Source organism: Lonchura striata, chromosome 1A, assembly GCF_050655825.1.
Source record: "Lonchura striata isolate lonStrDom1 chromosome 1A, ASM5065582v1, whole genome shotgun sequence".
NCBI classification, from domain to species: Eukaryota; Metazoa; Chordata; class Aves; order Passeriformes; family Estrildidae; genus Lonchura; species Lonchura striata.
Window position 1 is genome coordinate 23,374,051 of NC_140741.1, and position 20,060 is coordinate 23,394,110.

The 20,060-nt window shown below is 44.6% G+C and overlaps 1 protein-coding gene across 2 annotated transcripts in view; it reads left to right on the forward strand.

Moving 5' to 3' along the window:
- Positions 1 to 1,747: 1,747 nt before the first annotated feature.
- Positions 1,748 to 20,060, forward strand: part of CHST11 (carbohydrate sulfotransferase 11) — a 157,793-nt gene continuing 139,480 nt past the window's right edge. Inside the window, exon 1 of one of the 2 annotated variants that reach the window (XM_021536195.4) lies at positions 1,748 to 1,994. In XM_021536195.4, the coding sequence (XP_021391870.1) occupies positions 1,877 to 1,994 (118 nt within the window). In that variant the 5' untranslated portion in view covers positions 1,748 to 1,876. The remainder of the gene's footprint in view (positions 1,995 to 20,060) is intronic. The other variant, XM_077783370.2, reaches the window with a different exon arrangement.

The following is a 20,060-nucleotide window of genomic DNA, read 5'->3' on the forward strand; positions in this document are numbered from 1 at the left end:
GCTTTTCATAGAATGCCTTTTTGTCGTGTTTGCAGTTTGGACTTAAAAGAGAAAAATAAATTTAAATCTTCCTTTACATTAGGAAGACTAGAAAATGGTCACTGCATATTAAATCTGCTAAAAGGAAAAATGGAGAAAATCTAGAGAAAGTAAGCAAAAGATAGTGTAAAACCTTCCTTAATGAACAATGGAATTTGTTTCTGATAAAAGGAACTCCAGGCCAAACCTAAATAATCGACCCCATTGCAAATGCCTAACTAATTACTGGTTTATACTTGAGGTAAAATCTTTGGCTTTTGCAAAGTAGAAATGAAAAAAACTGATGACTTTGCATGTTTCTGTCACAATTAACTGGAAATGAACACTCATACCTTCTGGGTTTGTTGGGTGGGGGTTTGTTTGCTTGTTTGTTTTGTTTGGGGTTGTCTGTTTGTGGGGTTTGGCTCTTTTGAGGGGGCAGGGGGCAAGTGTGGGAGGAGATGGAAGTGAGAGGGTTTCTTTTAGCTTAAAGTATGTTTTACTCCACTTGCTTCTCAGCTTTGGATTCAGTGTTCAGGGCTGTTTTCAAGACCCCTCCCCCTAACTCATCAGAAGAACAGATAGAAGGGGGAGAATATTCTTTTACACGTGAAGATGGTATTAACATCAGTATAATGATCTTCAGTTTAGCAAAAAGAAAACTAATAGCAAAGTGGTATTTGAATGCATCAGGAGAACAAACAGAACTGTTACCACCGCAGAAAGGTGAATGGTATATTGCAAAGAAAACATTTCCATTCAGCACTGTGCTTTCAACACCTGTGCAGCTCAGAGCCCGTGCATAGCCCCGGTTAGGGAGCTGAGCCGTGTGCTTCGCCTTGGGAAACTCGCTCGGGGCTCAGCCGAGCCGCAGCCGCTCGCAGCCCGGCTCCCCACAGCCCCAGCTGTCCCAAAGCCGATGCTCGCTCGGGCACAGCAGAGCCCTTTTGTTCTGTAGCTCGCAGCTCCTCTGCATTCCTCCCACGTACGGGCTCGCATCTCACCGCCTGCTGCTGCTCCCGACCGCCGAAAGGTAGATGCACCTCCGGAGGGCCGACCGCGGGGCAAGGACCTTTTGATTCCACCGACAAACGAGCAGTGTTAGTTAATGCGGAAAACTCAGCAGTCGCGGGTTGGCAAGCGAAAGAAGCCGCTTTCATTCCTGTCAGGCCAGGTGGCAGTGCCTGCCCCGGGATGGCTCCGTGCGCCTCGAGCTGTGTTCGCGCCGCTGACCGAATGAACAGCTCCGGCCGGGACAGCGCGGCACGGCCAAACGCGGCGGCAGGGACCGGCTGCAGCGTAACCTGCGGAGCGAGGGGCACCTGCACGGAGGCACTCAGGGTTAGCGGAGCACGGGCACCGCTGGGAGCGCGAGAGGAGAATTTCCCTGCACGGACGGGGCGCCGGGCAGAGCCAGGCAGGGACGGATGCTGTTCCTGCCGGCGGACCCCGCGCCCCTGAAGAGGGCGAGAGTGACCCAGAGACGGCCAAGTTCACGGGCAGCAGCCGCTGGGACGGCGGCCGCCGGACGCCCCCGGGGCGCGGCCCGCAGCCCCCCGGGGCCGCCGCCTCGTCCCCGCCCGCCGCCGGGCGGGACCATCTCTGCCCTTGGCGAGGGGGGGGGGCGCGCTCCGCCCCGGCTCCCCGCCTGGCCCGCCTCCCCCCCGCGCGCGCAGAGCGCCCCTCCGCCTGGCGCGGCGCGTGGTCACGCCCAGCGCGGCATTAACGCCCCCCGGCGCGGGGCGCGGGCGCCCGGGCATCCTCCGGCGGCGGCTCCTCGGCGCGGGGCGGGCGCGGAGCGGCTCCCAGCGCCAGCCCTGCGCGCTCCGCCGCCCTCTCTGCGCCGCCGGACAACGCCATGAAGCCGGCGGTGCTGGAAGTAATGAGGATGAACCGGGTGTGCAGGATGGTCCTGGTCACTTCCGTGGGCTCCTTCATCCTCGTCATCTTCTATTTCCAAAGTATGTTGCACCCAGGTAGGGCACCGCAACCGCACCGACATCACCGGCCCCGCCGAGCGCAGCGCCCTCCCCGTTCTCCGCCGGCGCAGGTGGCGGCCGCCCCGGGAGCCCTCGCCGGCTGCCCCCGGCTCCAGCTCTCGGCTCCCGGCGCCGCTGCGGCAGGCGCGGGGCTCGGCGGCGGCGGGCGCAGCGGCCGCGGGAAGGTCGCCTCGCCCCCCCGCAGGAAACTTCCCGCGGGAGGGAGGAAAGTTGGTTTGGTTAAGAATTTTGTTATTTTCCGCTTTATATCGTACGTGTGGTGAAGGGAGACGGGAGGCGACAGCGGCTGGCGAGCGCGGCGTGGCTGAGGGGCGCCGGGAGCTGCCCGGTCCCCGCGGGTCCCTCTCGCCGGGAGCGGCACCCCGGCTCCCCTCTCCCGTCAGGGGTCGCGGGCCTGGGTCTTCCCAGCTTTTCGATTTTGGAAGCGTCAGGGACACCGCATCAGGGACACCGGGGCAAGGGCACCCGCCGCCGCCGGCGGCAGCTCCGCGTCGGCTCGCCCGAGTTGTCCGGAGCGGCGGCGGCGGCTGCCCTGCCCGGGCCATCCCTGCCCGGGCCATCCCTGCCCGGGCCATCCCTGCCCGGGCCATCCCTGCCCGCGGCGCTGCTGCCCGGTCCTGCCGTGTCCCGGTGCCCGGGAGGCCGAGGAGCTCCGGGTGGAGCCGCTGGCTGCGCACGGGTGACCGCAGGGATGCAGGCTACGGAGCGTCGTGCAGGGATCCACGCTCTCGGGTACCTAATGCCACTTCAGCTTTTCGGTTTCCCTCATCCTAGGGATGGACCTGTACCGGGGGCAGCAGATGTTGGCTCCCGGGGAAGTCTCACGTAGATCAGCTACTGATTCACAAAAAGGTGGGCTTGGGCTATGAAAACTTCATGCGGTGTCAGCTCTGTGCACAGACCCCTCGTGGATGCTTTGTGCAGCTTGGTGAAATTTGTCCAGCATGGCAAAAAAAAAAAAAAAGATGTATCTGTCTCACTTTTTCCCAATTCTGCCTGAGAAATGATGTGGGAATTGCACTTGCAGTGTCTTTTTGGAGGGATCTAACAGCTGAGCAGAGGAGCGAGGCTGGTAAGAGGGAGTGATACCTTGTAGTGGGCCAACAGCTGTGGCTGGTAGGCTGGGATGCTCCTCAGCAGGCGAGTCTTCCCAGCTGTACCTGTCTGCTACCAGCGTCCTGGCTATAGGCATATAGCTGTAGCTGATAAGGGAATTGCAGTCTAGTAAAAAGAAAAAGAGTCGATCTGAATAGATCCTTTCTTTCCCTGTTTGTGGCTCCTATAGTTGCTATGCATGTATGTGGCACTTAGAGACATACTTTAGTGGTGGACTTGGCAGTGCTGGGCTAGTGGTTGGACTCAGTCTCAGAGGTCTTTTCCAACCTAAATGATTCTCTGAGAAGTGATTTTTCCTTAAAGTTTTTGGAGAGTTTTTCATCAAACGGTAGAGGCTTGGTACACCGATAGAATTAGGAATCAGTAGATCTGCTGTTCTGTGGTGAAGCCAAGTCCTGTTTGGTGTTTTTCTATCAGCTGCCTGCTCCTCCAGAGTTGGTATAATTTACTTGATGAATGTGTTCTTGTATGGTGCCCATCTGTGTTAATACCTGCCAACTTCTTGGAAAAATTAGCATATTTATTCTCTTTCCTGCTGTGTCTGCCCCATGCTTACTAGTTTCACAAGGAGTACTCAGTCCTTAGCAGACCTGGAGAAGGCTTTATTTCTGGTCTTCAAGGCACCATGCAGAATTATGGGTTGTAACCAATTTAATCAAAGTGTGATATTGTAATTGGTGGAGTTTCACAGATAATATAGTTTGCACACATATTCAGAAAATTTGGCCAAGACTTATTATTTCCCCTTGTTTCAGATGAATTATACTGCTGGAACACAAGCTTAGCATGCAGTAGGTGAAAGATTAGGCTAAATATTCCTCTGTGAATTTCTGAATATAGAAAAATCATCTTTTAAGAATTTTCAATATGCCCTATAGTTAACTGTTGGAGATTATGGCTTTACGTTCATTGTATTGTGAGGCTATAAATAGGCTGAGATTTTAGTACAGTTCAAAGGATTTAGCATAAACTCTGAGGAGAGAATGCAATGCTGTGAAATCACTGGGAGGATAATGTGCACCCATTTTCTGTGTGACACATATTTAGGTTGTTAGTGTGAGTGGAAATAAATAGATCACAACCTTTATTGTGCCTTTTTCATTTTAACTTACTCTGTGGGTGATTTTTTTGGTGGGTTTTTTTTTTTTTTTTTTTTTTTTTTTTTTTTTTTTTTTTTTGTGGGCTGTTTCCATAACAGTAACTGCTGGGAAGCTCTCAAGCTCTACTCAAGTCCTGCACAGAGTTCCCCGTTTGGGTTTGGAAGGCTCAGACAGCTGCTTTCCCAGGTGTCTCTTATGCCATTGTACTTGTTACCATCCTTGTAATGCAAGTGATAGATTAATGTAGAGTTCCTGAAGGGTTAGGAGGGAAGGAGGTGGTAGATCTGTGAATGTGGCATACATTGGGTAGCGGATCATTTTTAGGAATTAATTTTTTGTAACATGTGCTTCTAATGTTTCTTGTGTGTCAGAATTCACTGGAGCCAGATCATGGGCAGAGTGTATGTCAGGACTGGAAGTGTTAAGAGCTTTCAAAATCTTGGTTAATGTCCTTTTTGTTGTTGGAGGGTGTTCTAAATTCTAGTTGGTCCCCACTGAAGCATATCTTTGGGTGGCTGCAGGAGGGAGCTGTCTCTCATCTCTGGCTTGCCATTGTCACTGTTGTTGGTAGCTTACCGTGCTCTCTGCAGAGGCACTTTGCAATCCGAATTAGATGAAAAATGCCCACCCAAACCTTTTGGAGAGAAAATAATGTTTTCAGATAAGTCCTCAATGAGAAATGTCAGGTCCTTACTGTCAGTTTCTTGAGTCCCAGAGTTCTCTCCGTGAATTTCAGGAGGCTGCTTACAAAGCTTTCTTGTCTGTTTCAGGTGAAAGTGAAGGTGAAAGATGCTAGAAGGCCACCAGATGATGAGTCCAACCCCCCTGGGTTTTAAATCTTTATCTGTTAGAGGGGATTTTCCATTTTAGGAGATCTGAATATGGAACTCTTTTACAAGTGTAAGACACAAATTTCTGCTGATAGCTTTTTTTTTTTTTTTTTCCCCTTTGGGGTGAAAAAATAAGAAAGCTACATAGTTAACAGAGACCTTGTTTAAAAAAGACAAGCAGAAAACCCAAACAACACAAACACACCCAGTGCCTGAAGCTGGGAAGATGAGCTTAGCCTAATCTTTGCAAAAGAATATGATGTATCCCTTGTGCCGTATCTTAAATACCACCACATTCATGCTGGAAGGAAATCAGGTGGTTTTCACTGTTTCTTCTCTTTTTGGCTGCGTTCCCATTCTTTGTTGGGAAGCCAGCTGTAAATGTGCTGTTTGGTTATTGCACCTTTGCATTGTGTGAGTTTTGTCAGAGATTGCTGAAGGGCTGGGAACCCACCCTCCCAAGTCAAGTTCCCCAGCCAGTTGTTGTTGAGGGAAGGTGAATTGTGCAGCTCTCCAGTGCTCAGGACCACTGTAAAGAAAACTCTGCAGATGATCCTGGCTGTTGTGGCTTGTCTGAGGCTGTGTTTGTTCCTGAGGGAAGAAGTGATAGAGGGGACTTTGATGTGTTTTCCCATTGTCTGTCTAGCCTTTTCTGAAAAAAGCCATGCTACACTGTTAGCTATAGCTGGAGATATAGCAATATATAGCTGATTTTTCCTGTCTCTTTTACTCAAAATATTTTTCCCCTTCAGTCTCCTGCCATGTGCTATCTAGTTAACTGAGTGCAGGCTTATTATTGCTCCATGCTCCTGGAACTTCTGTCTGCGTGAAATAGGTCAGTCTTGGGGTTTTATGTGACAGCCCAACATGGTTTTATCTGCTGCATTTCCCGTGAAATCAGTTTGCTCACTGGTCTTTAGCCTGCCTACACGTTCACAGATGTGTTTACTTTGTTCTGTAGGCTTCCCAGCTGCAGTGAGTGGGGGACTGTGACTCACCCAGTGGAGGCAGGAGCTGCTCTGCCGGGCTGGGGGTCACACTGGTGGTGTGTTAGGATCCCCCAAGCTGTAAAATTCCTCACAGAGGCAGGATGATTAATACTATCTTTATCTTACCTCAGACAGGTTTATGAAATTGACTTATTCTAAACCCGATTCTCTTCCCACACCTCCCACTTGCATTTTTTTTGCTGCATTTTCCATGTCCTGTTTTAGGCTTGCACTGCTCTCCCCTGGATGCTGATGAAGGTCAGACTTGCCTCATTCCATGATCATCTCAGTTACATATGCAACACGGAATGGCTGATAGCTGATGTCTGCCTTTGCTCAAATATCAGAACAACTCAGACCACAGGAGGTTTTTTCCTCATGTCTGAAGACAAGTTCACCATTGGTTTTGATGGCAGATTCTGTTTGAAAATCAATGCAGCAGTCTCCCATCTTGCAATTGATCCTTGCTTTCTCTCTTGCTTACAAAGGAGAATGAGATCTGCAAGGCAGTTGGGTGTGTGGCATTCCTTTGATGGACCCTGTATACTGGTTTTAAATTATTCTGTTTGCGATACAGAGAAAATTGACAGCCACAAGAAACTGGCCCTCATTTAATTGCATGCAATGAAATCCATCCTCCAGAAACCCTGCTGTGTGCTGTAGCTGTTTGTTGGTGTCCCCAGAAAAGCTTTTCATAGATTTCCATGGAACTGTCATCAGTGTGAGCAAACCTGCTCTGGCCACTCTTCTCAAAGAGACTGTTGGTATGGAACTGCTTTGAGTTGAGAGTTAAGCTGCTCTTTCTATCTTGTGAAAATCTTCCTGGTTAGTGAATATTAACCTTATTAGAATAACAGCTTTTTCCATTGCAGTCCAAGTGAGTGTAGGTTTTTGCAACAACTGCTTGCTGAACTGAAGAAATAAAAATATGTAGTCATGCCTTACTACATTTTAACTTACCAGAATATTTATTACTTCACTATTACATTTTCTACTGTGTAGGTTTCTATAAGTTGTTTTTTATTTTTATTATTGTGTATCAATATTGGGAAAGTGTGTCCTAACTTTCAGAGCACTAACACTCTATTCACAGATATAAAGTGTCATGACTTAGCTTAAGTAACTTTTTCAGAGATAAAGTCAGTGTGCACGGAAACTTTGTCTTGAACTTAGTGAAATAGCATATAGAGCTGAAATGCTCCATGTTTTTTATGAACAAATTTATACCATTGATTGGGTGCAACTAGTATGTCATTTTTATTTCATATTCAGAAATATGAGCATCTTTCTGAATTCTAAAATTGCTTCCATTACTTTTCAGAAGTGGCAGGTAGTTTATCTTGTACTGTACCATATAATTAACTCTAAAAGTGATTCAGACAATTGGAAGAAATTAGATTCATGTTACTTTTTCCAAAGCCAGCATTACTGTATTTTGTTTGACTCTGTTGCCAAATGTACTACATCAAATCCTGCCTGACAAAGCTGCTGCAGTTGTCCTTGTGTGAATGTCATTCTAGCACAATTTTTTCCTCTCAAGCCTTTTGGGCTGATGCATATGTATTATGTATCACCTCTGAGTTGATCCTGAGGGACTTAAGGACTGGGATGGCAGACAAAATGATTTGAATCTGATGGTTTTTCTTTCTGATTGTTTGTGCTGTTCAAAGCAAACGTTTGAGTTCTGTGTGTGACTTGTTGAAGTGTCAACATACATAAAATGAAGCATAAGATGCATGGATGAGGGACCCAGTTGAAATCAATGAAAAGAGGAGTTTTCCCTTCACATTAAAGGAATGAGATTAAGTTCAGGAATTATGTACTTGTGTAGACCTGGGGTGGGTTATTTAGATTCAGCATCCACCTACTATCTTACAAGGATAACATTTCAAAGCATGTTTGTGTTTTGTTGTATGTTCCTGTTCCCTGTAGCTCATTCAGAGCTTCGTGGATGAGATATTTGTGCATTCAGTCACAATTCCAACTGAGTTCAGTTGATTCTTCATTATTTGCGTTTCAGTACCCAGGTTATAGATATTGTCCTCTTGTTGTGGGCAGAATGCTTGCATGTGACAAAGTGGGGTTTCTGGCACAAGTCTTGTGCTCTTAACTAGAAGGTGAGACCACCAGAGACTACTGCAAACAGTGAAAGAATTCAGTTCCTAATTATCTTCAGTTAATGCCTCCAGACACAGGGATTTTCTTGGATTTCGATTTTGTGAATTTAATCAGCAAAGGATGCAGCATGTTCCCCCTTTCATGTAATTTCTTGGCACCTGAAACTAAAGTTTCATGGATAAACCAAAATTTTACCACATTATGCTTGGACTCTGGGTCGCTTTTCTGGTGTAATACTTTCATCCTCCACTTTTCATTTAATGCTGATCAATGAATGTGGTTTGTTTTCTTGCCCTCTCCACATGCTCCTTTATAAGGAGTTAGCTGTTGGGGAAATTGTCTGGAATAGATCCATTCCCTTCTGTGAAACTGAAATTGTAGGTTTCCATATGAATAGCCTCTGTTGGATTTCAACTCCCTCCCCAGTGAACTCTGGGGATGTCACAACCCCTGTAGCACCACTAGGAATTACCTAATGAAGGCAACATGTGCACACATTAGGAATGATGAATAAAGGAATGAGGGTGCTGACTATCCCGTGGCAGTGTGCATCCTCTGCTCTGCCCTTTCTGTGATGTCTGATCCCTGCAGGCTGGCGGGGAGCCTCTCGGACAGATCATGGGAACTGCAGGAATGTCTCTGGGAGCTCTGTGTTTTACTGGTTCCACTTTAGGAACTCAGATTGAAAAGCTCTGCGGCAGCAAGCCTCAGAGAGCCACAGTGGATGACAGGACTCTCGTTTCTGTGATATGCTAACAGGACTTTGGGTAACAGCATGGTATAAGTAGGTGCAGCACAAGCATTTGTTAATTTGCAGCAAGGAAGCTTTGTGTCCATGGGATACAAGGAAGGCTTCCTTGTATAAAGAAAATTCACTGCCGTATGCATTTAACATTTAAATATCCGGTGTTTTCAGGGTTATTTTAAAATAGTAATGCTTTTTTGGTTGCTTTTTACACTGTGCCCAGAGTTGGCAATGAAAGCAGATGACAGCTTTCCTTTTGGTCATATTAATTTTACACATTAGAGATGAGGTCCTGAATGAGGCATTAACATTTAGGTTACAAGCATCAGAAGGGGATGCTATTTAAAAGAAATAAAATTAGATGGCTGCCACTGGAACATTTGAAGGAAAATGTTCATTAGAACACACTGACTGACACTGAGGCTAGATTTGGAAACTGAGTATTTAATGTCTTTTCCCTTGACAAATTTGAATCTGTGCATTGAAAAAGCTGAGTATGAGCACTTATAAAATGCTGACTGGAAAAAAAGAGGGCTATGCACACAAATGTGTGTGAATGCACACCCATCTTCCCACCCTTTACAAAATCTGTAGTTGGTGGCCCAGCTAATCCAAATGCAGTGATTTCTGAAGTGCAAACCTTTTTCTCCTAACAAGGCTGCTGTAAGGAGTATGAAGTTCTTTGATATTAAAAAAAAATCCCAGAAGTGCCATGTGCTCCACATAGGTGCCTTTGTTATTTTACTAAGTGAAATGAGTGGTAATTGTGGTTTCTCATTTCTGCTACTCTTTCTCAACTTACACATTTGGAAACATCCAGGTTGAGAGAGGAATGATTTTTTAAATTCTTTGAAGAGTGTAGGAGCAAGGATTTTTATAGTTTGTCAGAGTATCAATTTAAACAGTAAGAGTGTCTCTTCAAGGTAGCCTTCATCATGTTTGTGCCAGGCTGTAGACACTGAGGGATGACTTTGCTCTATTACTATCAATCACTGCTGTGATGGCTTCACACTCCTATGAAAAAACGTAAAAGAAAGTGCTGGGGGAAATGGAAAATACAAACAATGCAATTGAGCAGAATTTCTCACAGCACTGTGATTCTGGGGGTTTGGGAGATGGTAGCTGTATCCAGCACATGTCATGGAGGTAGGTGGACTGCACCGTGTGAAATGCTCACATCCTCTAAGTGTTGTCTGCTCTTCCTTTGGCAGGGAGAGGCAGCCCTGGTTTCAAGGATGTGAGTAAAGTGATCGATGTGTGGTTTTGCAGGATCAGGCCCCTCTTTCTCTCTCTTCTCCAGGAGGTAAATGAGCAGGCTCTCATCCTCAGCTGTGCTCAATCTGCAGAGGAACTGCTGCTGCTGCTTTGAGCGTTGTCTCAGGCTGAAAGATGCCCTCCTTACTCATCTTAATATCAAAAGATTGTCTCTTTTTATGTGATTTGGCTGAGTGGTAGGAAACATAGATTTTTAATTGCAAAGTGCACATATATAATCTACAAGGAATAAAAGGCTTTGTTGGGTTTCAATCCACTTCTTGAACACATTGTACTCTGTAAAAACCAGAGAACTGTGGAATTCTTTTTTTTCTCCCCTTTATTCATTTTTAAGACATGGGCACTCAAGATACATTTTGTAGATGATATAAAGGTGGGCTTCAGGACCCTTAGAGTAATACCTTCTGAGTTCATTTAATAAATGACATTGTAGCTAGTTTTTTCACACTTTTTTTTTGGCTGATAAATGATTGTATTAAGGAATCAAAAACTTTAAAATTGATAGCTGGTAGGGATTTTGAATTAGGCAAGGTATACATATAATTAATACGGTGACTGTAAGTGGATCTCATGGATGAACTTTACTGTAATACCTTGTCTTAAAACAAAGAGCTTTAGGTAGTTAAAATCCTTTTAAAGACTATTTGCATTATAGTGCTTTAAAGCTGATTGGTATGCAGGCAGAGCAAAAGTGTCTGCATTATCAGAAGTGACCTGATACATAGCAGCACATTCTGCACCCATACTGGTGGGTACCAGGAGCCGAATATGTCCTTCTAGTAATCTGTATTTTTACAGATTACTGTGTTGGAAGACTGTGTTGGAAGTGGTAGCAGGAAATTCATAGTAACTGAGGAGGAGGGCCTTAACACTTTTTAAACACTTGGTGATAAATAAAATGTGTCAGTTGGGGTCATAAATACAAAATTATAAAGCCTGTCTTGATTGTGTATTTTGGTCTTGATTAACTTCTAAAATACCTTTGAGTTTCCAGATGGTGATGAGCATTTTATCTTTAGAATTAAGCACGTGTATGTGTGCACGTAATTATGAAGTTGAAGTAATTGCTAATCATTGGGGTAATACACCAGAGTGTGATGGACTGCAAGGGTGACTGTGGACACCTGCACTCCCAGGCATTGCAGTATCCCATTTGCTGGATTTATTAACTGTGACAGGATCAGTCAGCTGGGCATTGTGCAGAGTTCCTGCCACCATGGCACTGGCAATCCTGTGAACTGTGCCAGATAATCTCTGCCTTTCCACACTCCTCCTCTTCCCAAACCAATCTTACTTGTTATTTGTGGCAAGGCTCGGGAAGCTCAGATAGAGTGAACATGGCGCACTGCTAGGCTCTTGGGTTTGGGGTTTTGTTCTGGGCAAGCCATAAGATTTTACCTTTTTTTTTTTTTTTTTTTTTTTTTTTTTTTTTTTTTTTTCTCCTGAAAGGTGTACACTCAGTGGTTTCAATTTGCTGGTGGGTGGATGGCACAAGGTCTGCATGATGGGCTGGGGCGACTGCTTTTAGTGGCTGCTTTTCAGTTGATTTTAGTAAGTACTGGGTCAGGTCTACTGTGCTAGAACAGAGGATTTTGAGTTGCACAAAGGGCATACATTCCCCTTGGATGTAGAAATACAGGATTGCAGGCTTGGGTGGAGGCCTGAACTCTTTCTCCCCTGTAAATCTGGGTCAGTTTGGTTGACTAGGTTAGATCAATTCTGGATCAAAGGTACTGTAATGAAGTGCAGAATTTGTCCCTCTGTGTCTTCCTACAGACCAATATACAGTAGAGAAACAACTTTGCTTGTCTTTTTTCCCACTTATTTGTACTTTCTACAGTCAAGAGAATGGAAGGTTTTTCTCCTATAGAGGTGTGTGCTTGAAGTGTTGAGAGGGGTGCTGCCTATTTTCAATAGCTTCAGTAGAAATTACATTAGCAGACAAGCTGTATGTAACCATCAGCATGCAGAGCATCAATAGGATCAAAGCTTTCTTGTCCTGTAGAGCTTCTCTGTCTCATGCAGAAAAGGCTATTAATATTTCTGGTGCAGTAGCAAAACTGTAATTGCATTAAAGAAAAAAACTGGGAAGAAGTTGGGGCTTCTAGAGCTATTAACTATTTTGAGATAAAACTTGTTTGAGATGCTAAAGTAGCTGAAATAGATGATATAAGACAGACGTGATTTAATTAAAATTGCCTTCATATTTGGCTGTCTTGAGCCAGCTTGTGGTTTTTTTTGTGGTTTGTTTTTTGTTTCCTTTTTTCTTTCCTCCCCAGAACACATCAGTGTGCTGGTGAGACTTTCTCCAGTCTGTGCCCATTTCCTGAACACTTTTAAGAAAAACTTCCAGAGCAGAGAAAGGAGAATATTTGCAGAGGATGCAAAACAAAATATATATACAGGGCTATTGTGTCTAAATGATTAGTAATGCCTGAAGTCCATACATCAGTATAATGTCAGTGCCTTACAGCCTCATCCATCTCCAGAGTGCTATAGCCAGCGTGGTAACACAGTACTGTGAGAACTCTTTGTGCAGCTAGAAATGTGTCTCATTCCCCCCAGTGTGCCTGGGCACCAAGGGAAACAGGCCATAATTCTTATATGTCCAAACTAGCTAGGCTTTTTTCCCACTGCCAGTTTTTTTTTTTTTTGGGTTTTTTTTTTTTTTTTTTTTTTTTTTTGTAATCTTCAGACCTTTTGCTTGTTTCTGCATTCATTGGGATGTGACCAAGAGATTTATTTCAGGCTCCCATTCCAGCTGTGAGAGGATCTCTTGTCATCAGATTGTACCTCAGCCACTCCTACCTTGCCAGAATGGTTTATGCCTGGTGTACTTTTTTAGTATTTTGGGGGCCTGGAAATACTGCTGAGTGTCAAGTCATGTGTGTTTTAAGTTGGTTAATGGTGAGTCTGTGCTTTCCTGTTGTCTGCTGCAGTTGAAGCTTTCACTGGGAGCAAGTTGGGAGCAGCATTCCTGGGAATCTTGGAGAATTTGGGTCCAAATCTACTGCTGGTGCAGTAATACTTACTTTAATCAGAAAGCTTCAAAATGGTCCATCAAATAGGTCCATGCTTTCTCTTTTCACCCTATAGCTAGGGACACTGAGGCATGGTCAGGAAGGGTATGTGTGTTGGGATTTATTTAATGGTTTCCTGCCAGGCTAGTGGCATATTCATGAATAAAACTGGAGTGGTAAGATGGATTTCTTGAGCTTATATGATCTGAGGTTTGCCATCCCCTATAGGTTTGGAATAGACCATAGTGCAAACTAGATAGGAGGCACAACCCAATTCCCAGCACTCAACCCTAAGTAACACCTCTGCAGCCCCCTCCAGGTGTGCTCTCTGCTTGTGAGGACGATGTTGAGGACAGTCTTCTGTCCTCTGGAGTGCTCCTAACAGGAAAATGCTCCTGGTGAAGATACATGGGGTTTTGAGAGCTCCTTTTGAGAGCTTCTATACAAAGTGCTGCCTCCATGAGACCAGACTGAGGTGGAGGCCACACATGTACTTAAAGTCTGTTTCTATTTTCTGGAATAGCAAGTCTGACTTACTCTAGATAGTGTTGTGCTTGGGCAGCTTTTGCCAGTGAGTTTTGCTGGATCAATATAGGTGGAAAAAAGGCCTGCCTTTTCCCTTTACATTTTCTTTTCCCTCTCTGTCCAGGCCTGCTAGAGGTTTTGCCAGCAACTCTAAGTTTACTAAAATAAGGAAGGGAAAAAAAAAAAAAACCAAAACGGCATACAATGAAGCTGTATCTTTTCTGTGGTCTTGCTATGTCAGCAGAGCTTTTACATGTTGATCAAGGCTGATGTGCATAATGCATCCTAGGTTTTTATTCATGCACCAATGTTTAACATAGCTGTAAATTAAAATATTGCACCTCTGTAAAGTATATTGTCCTTGAACTTTGCTCATTCTTCTCTTATAGCAGTTTTAAAGTCAAAGACAGGAAAGTATCATCAGCTGTCTCCGTGAGGGGCTGAAGCTGCTGGCTGATGCTCTCCCAGATCCTTCCCTTTTAGACCTCCATGTTCTCTTTGGTGCCTATGGAACATTGTTGATGTTCATTCCTTGAAAAAGAAAACCTTGGTACAGCGTTTCATGAATGTTTGCTCAGAGCAGCCTCAGAGCTCAATCTAGCATTTTTTTCAGTGCCTGTGAAGTTCTGGGGCATTGGAAGTAATGCTTCATGCAGTGCAAGGTGGGGAAATGAAAGCTACTTAACATGTTTGAAAGGGTATTTTTTTACCTCAGTCTTGGAAACAAAACATTTCCCATCTGTCTTGCTGAACATATGTGATTGTTTCCCACAAGTGTACAGGACTAAGAGCTGCAGTGAGGCATTTTGAAGAGATGGACTTCTTGTCATCGCTGCAAAGCATCTAGGAATGCTTTTCTTCCTGCCTTTTCTCTCCCCTGCTGACGTCTAAGTTTCTATGTCCCCCTCATAGTCAAGCAAGCATAGTAAGAAATATATCTGTGTCTGAAGTTCTGGTGTTTGTTTGCCTCTTGCTCATCTGTCAGATTAATTTTGTATTGAATTATGAAAAATGTTGCTCTGTCACAAGTTGTGGCTGGTAGTAGATTGCTTGCACACTACATCTGTTCAAATGTTCAGGAGAGAGACCACTTTAAAATTTCAATTATAGCCTAAAAATACATGTGATCTCCTTTTTTTTCACATTTGACTCCCTCACTGGAAATAGCAGGGTTCTGTCATGTTTGTCATGTTTTATAGCTGCAGGCAGTTTTAAGCACAATGTAGTTATGTAGCAAACTGGAAAAATGTGCTCCCATCTTCGTCAAGTGAGGGCATGTGGGAATGGTGCTATGGCCACATCAAATACTGCACTCATGGAAATTACAGGAGCTGGGCTTTGAGCAGACAACCAGTGTTTACTTGCTTAATTTATGTAATAGCCCTTTCAGCTCCCATCCGTTCCTGTGCCCTTTGGCAAATGGGTTTGCAGTTTTCTGACATGTGAAAACGTTGTCAAGTTCAGGGAATAAGACTCGGATTTTATTTAATTGCTGCTTTCTTTGTTGTAATTTGGCCCTTGGGAAGAAAAGGTTGATCCAAGGAAGCAGGGAAGCTTTGTCTTCCCAAGCTGCCAATAATCTGTGAGTACAACTCAAGGCTGAGAGGTCAAAATTGCAAGTTGAGCACTTGGCCCCAAATGTGCCTCACTTTCTCATATGTGAGCAAGGCAGTGGCAAGGGCGTTGTGCTATAAATGAACATGATCTGAGAACCCCCCCCTCATGGCTAAAGTGTGACACTTCTTGTGAAGGGTGTTGATCCAGAACAGAGGGTGCAAAGATGAGTTCCTGTTCAAGTGGACCAAAGCAATTGGCTGTCAGCAAGAAGGGGTTGTTTCCTACCTTGCTTTTATCTCTGTTCTTGCTCTTCTGCAGTGCCAGGGCATGCTCCACCTCTGTGGCTCACCTGAAGCATGGTGTTGTGGCAGGCACAAAGCAGACCAGAAGTTGAGGGCAGGAGTCTGATGGGCCTGACGTGCAGTGGCAACAGGGATGTGTGTTACAGAGCTTCTCTGAATGGGTACACTTTAACATAGGTAGGGGGTATCACCAGCACAATGGAAAAGCAAATTACTGCTGAAAACAATTGCTGGTTACCAAAACTGATAGTTCTGACTCATTTATTAGAACTCAAGTGTGAGCCTGTGCCTGACCCCAGTTATCAACTCACTTCTGCAATTTCTTTGAAATGGGTTTGTGTCATATATAGGCTACATGGCAGCTCCAAGGTATGGGTGGAGAAAACACTCACCTTTTCATTACTGCTGGAGTAAGGATATGTACAGCCATGTCTGTACATGGTAAGCCAAGCATAGGCTGTCTGTAGCTTCCCACTTGTGTTCTTCCCTGCATATCTTGAAATGCCTTCTACCAGCACTGTGAGTTTGTGCTCTGTAAGCTGGTCCTGTGGCCTCCTTCCTGGGACAGGCAGTGTCCTGCTTTGCAGGGCACTGGGCTGGGCTGCCTCTGTGAGCAGCGTGCTCTCATGACATCTGTGTTGGGATGAGCTGTGCCCCAGCACTGTTCTTGTGTGTGTTGGGAGACTAGGTTGTAGTACACTGGCCTAATCAGTAAAACTAACCTCCTTCCTAGCATATGCCCATACTTCAGGAAGTGGTTGGAGGAGCTGTGAGTTCAACCCACTAAGCTTCAGGCTTACTACTGAATGACCATGTCTTTGGGCAATGTCAGAGGAACAAGGACAAGCATGGTGGGAAGGAAGGGGTAGTGCTGGTGATGGAGGTGCAACTCTAGGAAGGTTGGTCACGGCAATTGAGATCTCCTGGTTTCCCCAGGGTCCTGGCAGTAGGCTTGCTAGCTTATGATCTACTAACTTACCAACTCCTGAAGAAGCTCTTCTGACAGCCCTCACAGATGGCCTTGTGCTGCAGAGGGGCCCAGAGACAAGTGGTGGGCAGTGAGAAGAATTTGCTGTGCCCATTGCTCCACCACCATGGTCGTAAGGGTTTCATGTTTTGTGTAATGGGTTACAGAGTAACCTTGGCTCTTAGACTGGATGCTAAATATGAGTATACTTTCAGGGCAGAAAGTATACTAGGAGGAACAATCCCTTCTAGGGGAATCTATTTCATCAGGAATATTTATTCAAAGGAAAGCCAGTAAATTCCCACTAAACGGATCCACATAGCCTGGCACGTGTTCACAGAAGGGCAGAACTGGCTTTCCAAGTGTGTGATCCCTGGCCGAGCTGGCTGGTGACATGCAAGAATATTGAAGGTCATGGTTTTTGTTGCTTCCTCTTCTTCTGCCTGCTGGTGCTTTTGTCTCACTCTAGCGGTGCTGGCATGCAAATTACTCCCTGCTATTCCATGCTGGGCCAGTCCTTACAATTCATGTTGGTGCACCTCTTGAGCTGGAACTGCTGGGGAAGCAGGCAGAAGCTGATCAAAGCACACGTCTAATTGGATTTTTAGATCTTTTGCTTTAAAAAATGTGGGATTTTCAAGTACTCCCATTAGTGGGTATTAGTACATGAGGAGAAATATGTCACCAGGTAGGGTTTTTTTGAGTCAGAATTTCAGTATAATTATAAAGAGATTACTGAACTTAATATTGTTAAAAGAAGTGCTTTCATGAAATAAAGAACACCACTGGAACCTCTGGGTGCATGTAGGAAATGTGTTGAGCCTTTGCCTGCAGCTTGGTGTTAAGGCAAGAGAAGATTTTTTTGTAAGTATGGAAAAAGGGAGCTGCTGCACACTGGGGCTTCTTACTCTGCTCTGTAGAAGGTTCTTCTGGAGGGAGGGAATTGTACTTCTGAAGGAGTGAGCAGAAGAAACATATGTGGATTCAGCTGAGAAGTGTCAACCTAGCTAGCAACAGATTCTGCAGTTTGTATTGGAATAATAAACTGATAAGTAAAGTTTTAATTATTAATTTACATTTTTATCCTTCTACCATGTATCCTAGTTAATCTGCAAATGGATGTTCTTTTGCAGTGTTGCCGTGCTTTTCATTCTGACAGTCACCACCTTAGGGCTGGGTTATCAGTGCTAACCCATACTTCAAATTAAATTGGGAGGTAACAGAGAGAGCAGTTTACCTTCAGCACTAAGGACAAGTTCCCCTAATTCTCAATCATGTGTCACTCAATTCCACTGCGACAGGAATATATTAATCCTTTCTTATGAGCCATTTAGTATGCCACTTTCTGCTGCTAAGGCTTGCATTTTTATGATGCATTATTGATTAATATTGTTAAGGGTTTGTGTTTCACAGCACACTGGTTATTCTTAGCTGTGATTTCTATCTTGTACTTGACTGCTTTTGCTTTTCCCAAAATACGTTATTCAGGGGCAATACCTCTGGAGGAGGAAGGTATTTCCACCTGTGCACAGGACTGACTGGGAAGCACAAGTAATTAGTTGATAGGATGGCCAAGAATGCTTGCAAGCTGTATGAGAGTTTGTTAGGACTTTTCTAGCAAGACCGACAGTGGATTTGTTTGGTACTTTTATTCTGATCCTTCCATGCTTGCTGAAGAACTGCAATGGCAGAAGCAGTGATGCTGCTTGGCTTTCCCAGGATCTACTACAGTGCTGGAAGTATGGGTCTTGCCAGTTCTCCTTGAAGGAAGGCAAGAAGAGAAAACAGATACAACACTGACATGAAAAACAAATTAATCTTGTTTTATCTTCATATATCGGCAGCAAAAAAAAAAAAAACAACAACAACAACAAAAAAAAAAAAAAAACAAAAAAAAAAAAAAAACAAAAAAAAAACCCCTCCTGATTTACATTAGTCTGGAAGAGACAGATTTTATGGCATCCAAGAGCTCAGTCTTGAACTTGGACTTCCAGTGAAGCCAAACTGTAAATGGAAAGTTTGTTAAGTGATCTGGCAGTAAAAATTTAGATTTGTGGAAGGAGAATTTAAATTTATATCAATTTATACAGTGTTAATCTCTGCAGAGGGGATCTTAATTGCAAGACTGACAATTTGGATCATGTTTGAAATTGATTCAGAGATTGGTCCTTGGTAACTTTGGATCTGTTTCCAGAGCTGACTTGTGAGTGGGATTGAGGATCAAAGCCTAAATGTCACTTTGTTTCAAGCTTGAGTGTCAGACTGAGACGTCTTGCTTTAAAGTGGGGTTTTGTTCCATACTTAAACTTCAAGTGAAAAATTCACCATTGTACTGAAAAGCTTCAGTCTTTGAGGCTTTAAAGACTTATTGAAGATGAAGGTGACGCTGTTTGTGTACTTGTAAGCATTATAAGAAGAGACCTCAGTAAAAATAAAAAAATGCAAGTGGCATAGAGAATTCTGGCAAAAGAGAATTGTTGCTAGGGAGTTAAAAGATGAATGTTTGAAGGCAGTGGCTTTGTCTGTGTTTGAAGTTGTAGCATTTATGAGTAGGGATGTGCTGCCTTCCCTCAGGGAGGGAGGCTGGGCAGGATTTGGTAGCCTTCAGAGAACAGCAGCTTTGGTGGGGGATAGCCACTTGTAGCTTCTGCTGCATCACTGTGTAGAACTAATGTGCTTATGGCTAACAGTGATGAAAAGCCAGTCCAGGGAATGTTTTCAAAAACATGCTTACAGGTATGCCTGTGGCTGTAAGTTACACCTTTAAATCATCCTTACAGGCACAGCTTTCAAAATCAAGTCATTGGCATTCCATCGAATCATCTTCCTGCCTTTCCTCACCTGTGTGAAGTGATACAGTGACAGCTGGGAGGTGAACAGCATGGGGCTGCCAGGAGCTCACCGGTGGAGGGCATAAGGAAATACTGTGAAAAAATCAAGGGTAAAGCAATTGGATGTGCATTTGGAGCAGGAGTCTCTGTCCATTTGTTGAACCCAGTCTGTATTTCTTATGTTAGTTTTCTGTATGTCACCTGATGTGTGTCACCTGCATACAGTTGTCTTTGCCCTGCTCTGCTGCTCCAGCCTCACTGCTCTGGCATCTCTGGCACTTGTGCCTGTTTGATCAGGGAGTTCATCAGAATCATGTTTTTTGGAGGGCTGTGTGTGCCTGTGTATGTCTCAGGCAGTTTTTAGGGAGAGTGATGCTTTGGCCCAGGTGGTCAGTGTGGTGTGAGAGCTGCTGGGGAGGTGTGAGGTCGGGGTAGGTGACACCATGCACAGTCACAGCCAGGACATGTCAGGGTGGCCCTACCTCAGCTCCATCAGAGCTGGAGTTTCAGCATCAGAGTTTCAGCAAGAAACAGATTTACTGTCATCTCTAATAAGTTTATTCCTTCTATTTTCCCTTTCTACTAAGTGATCTGGAGGGGACTGTAACAGAGCCAGTTAAAGACTGGTACAGGGAAGAGGCACGTCTGTTTAGAAATTGCGGAGAAT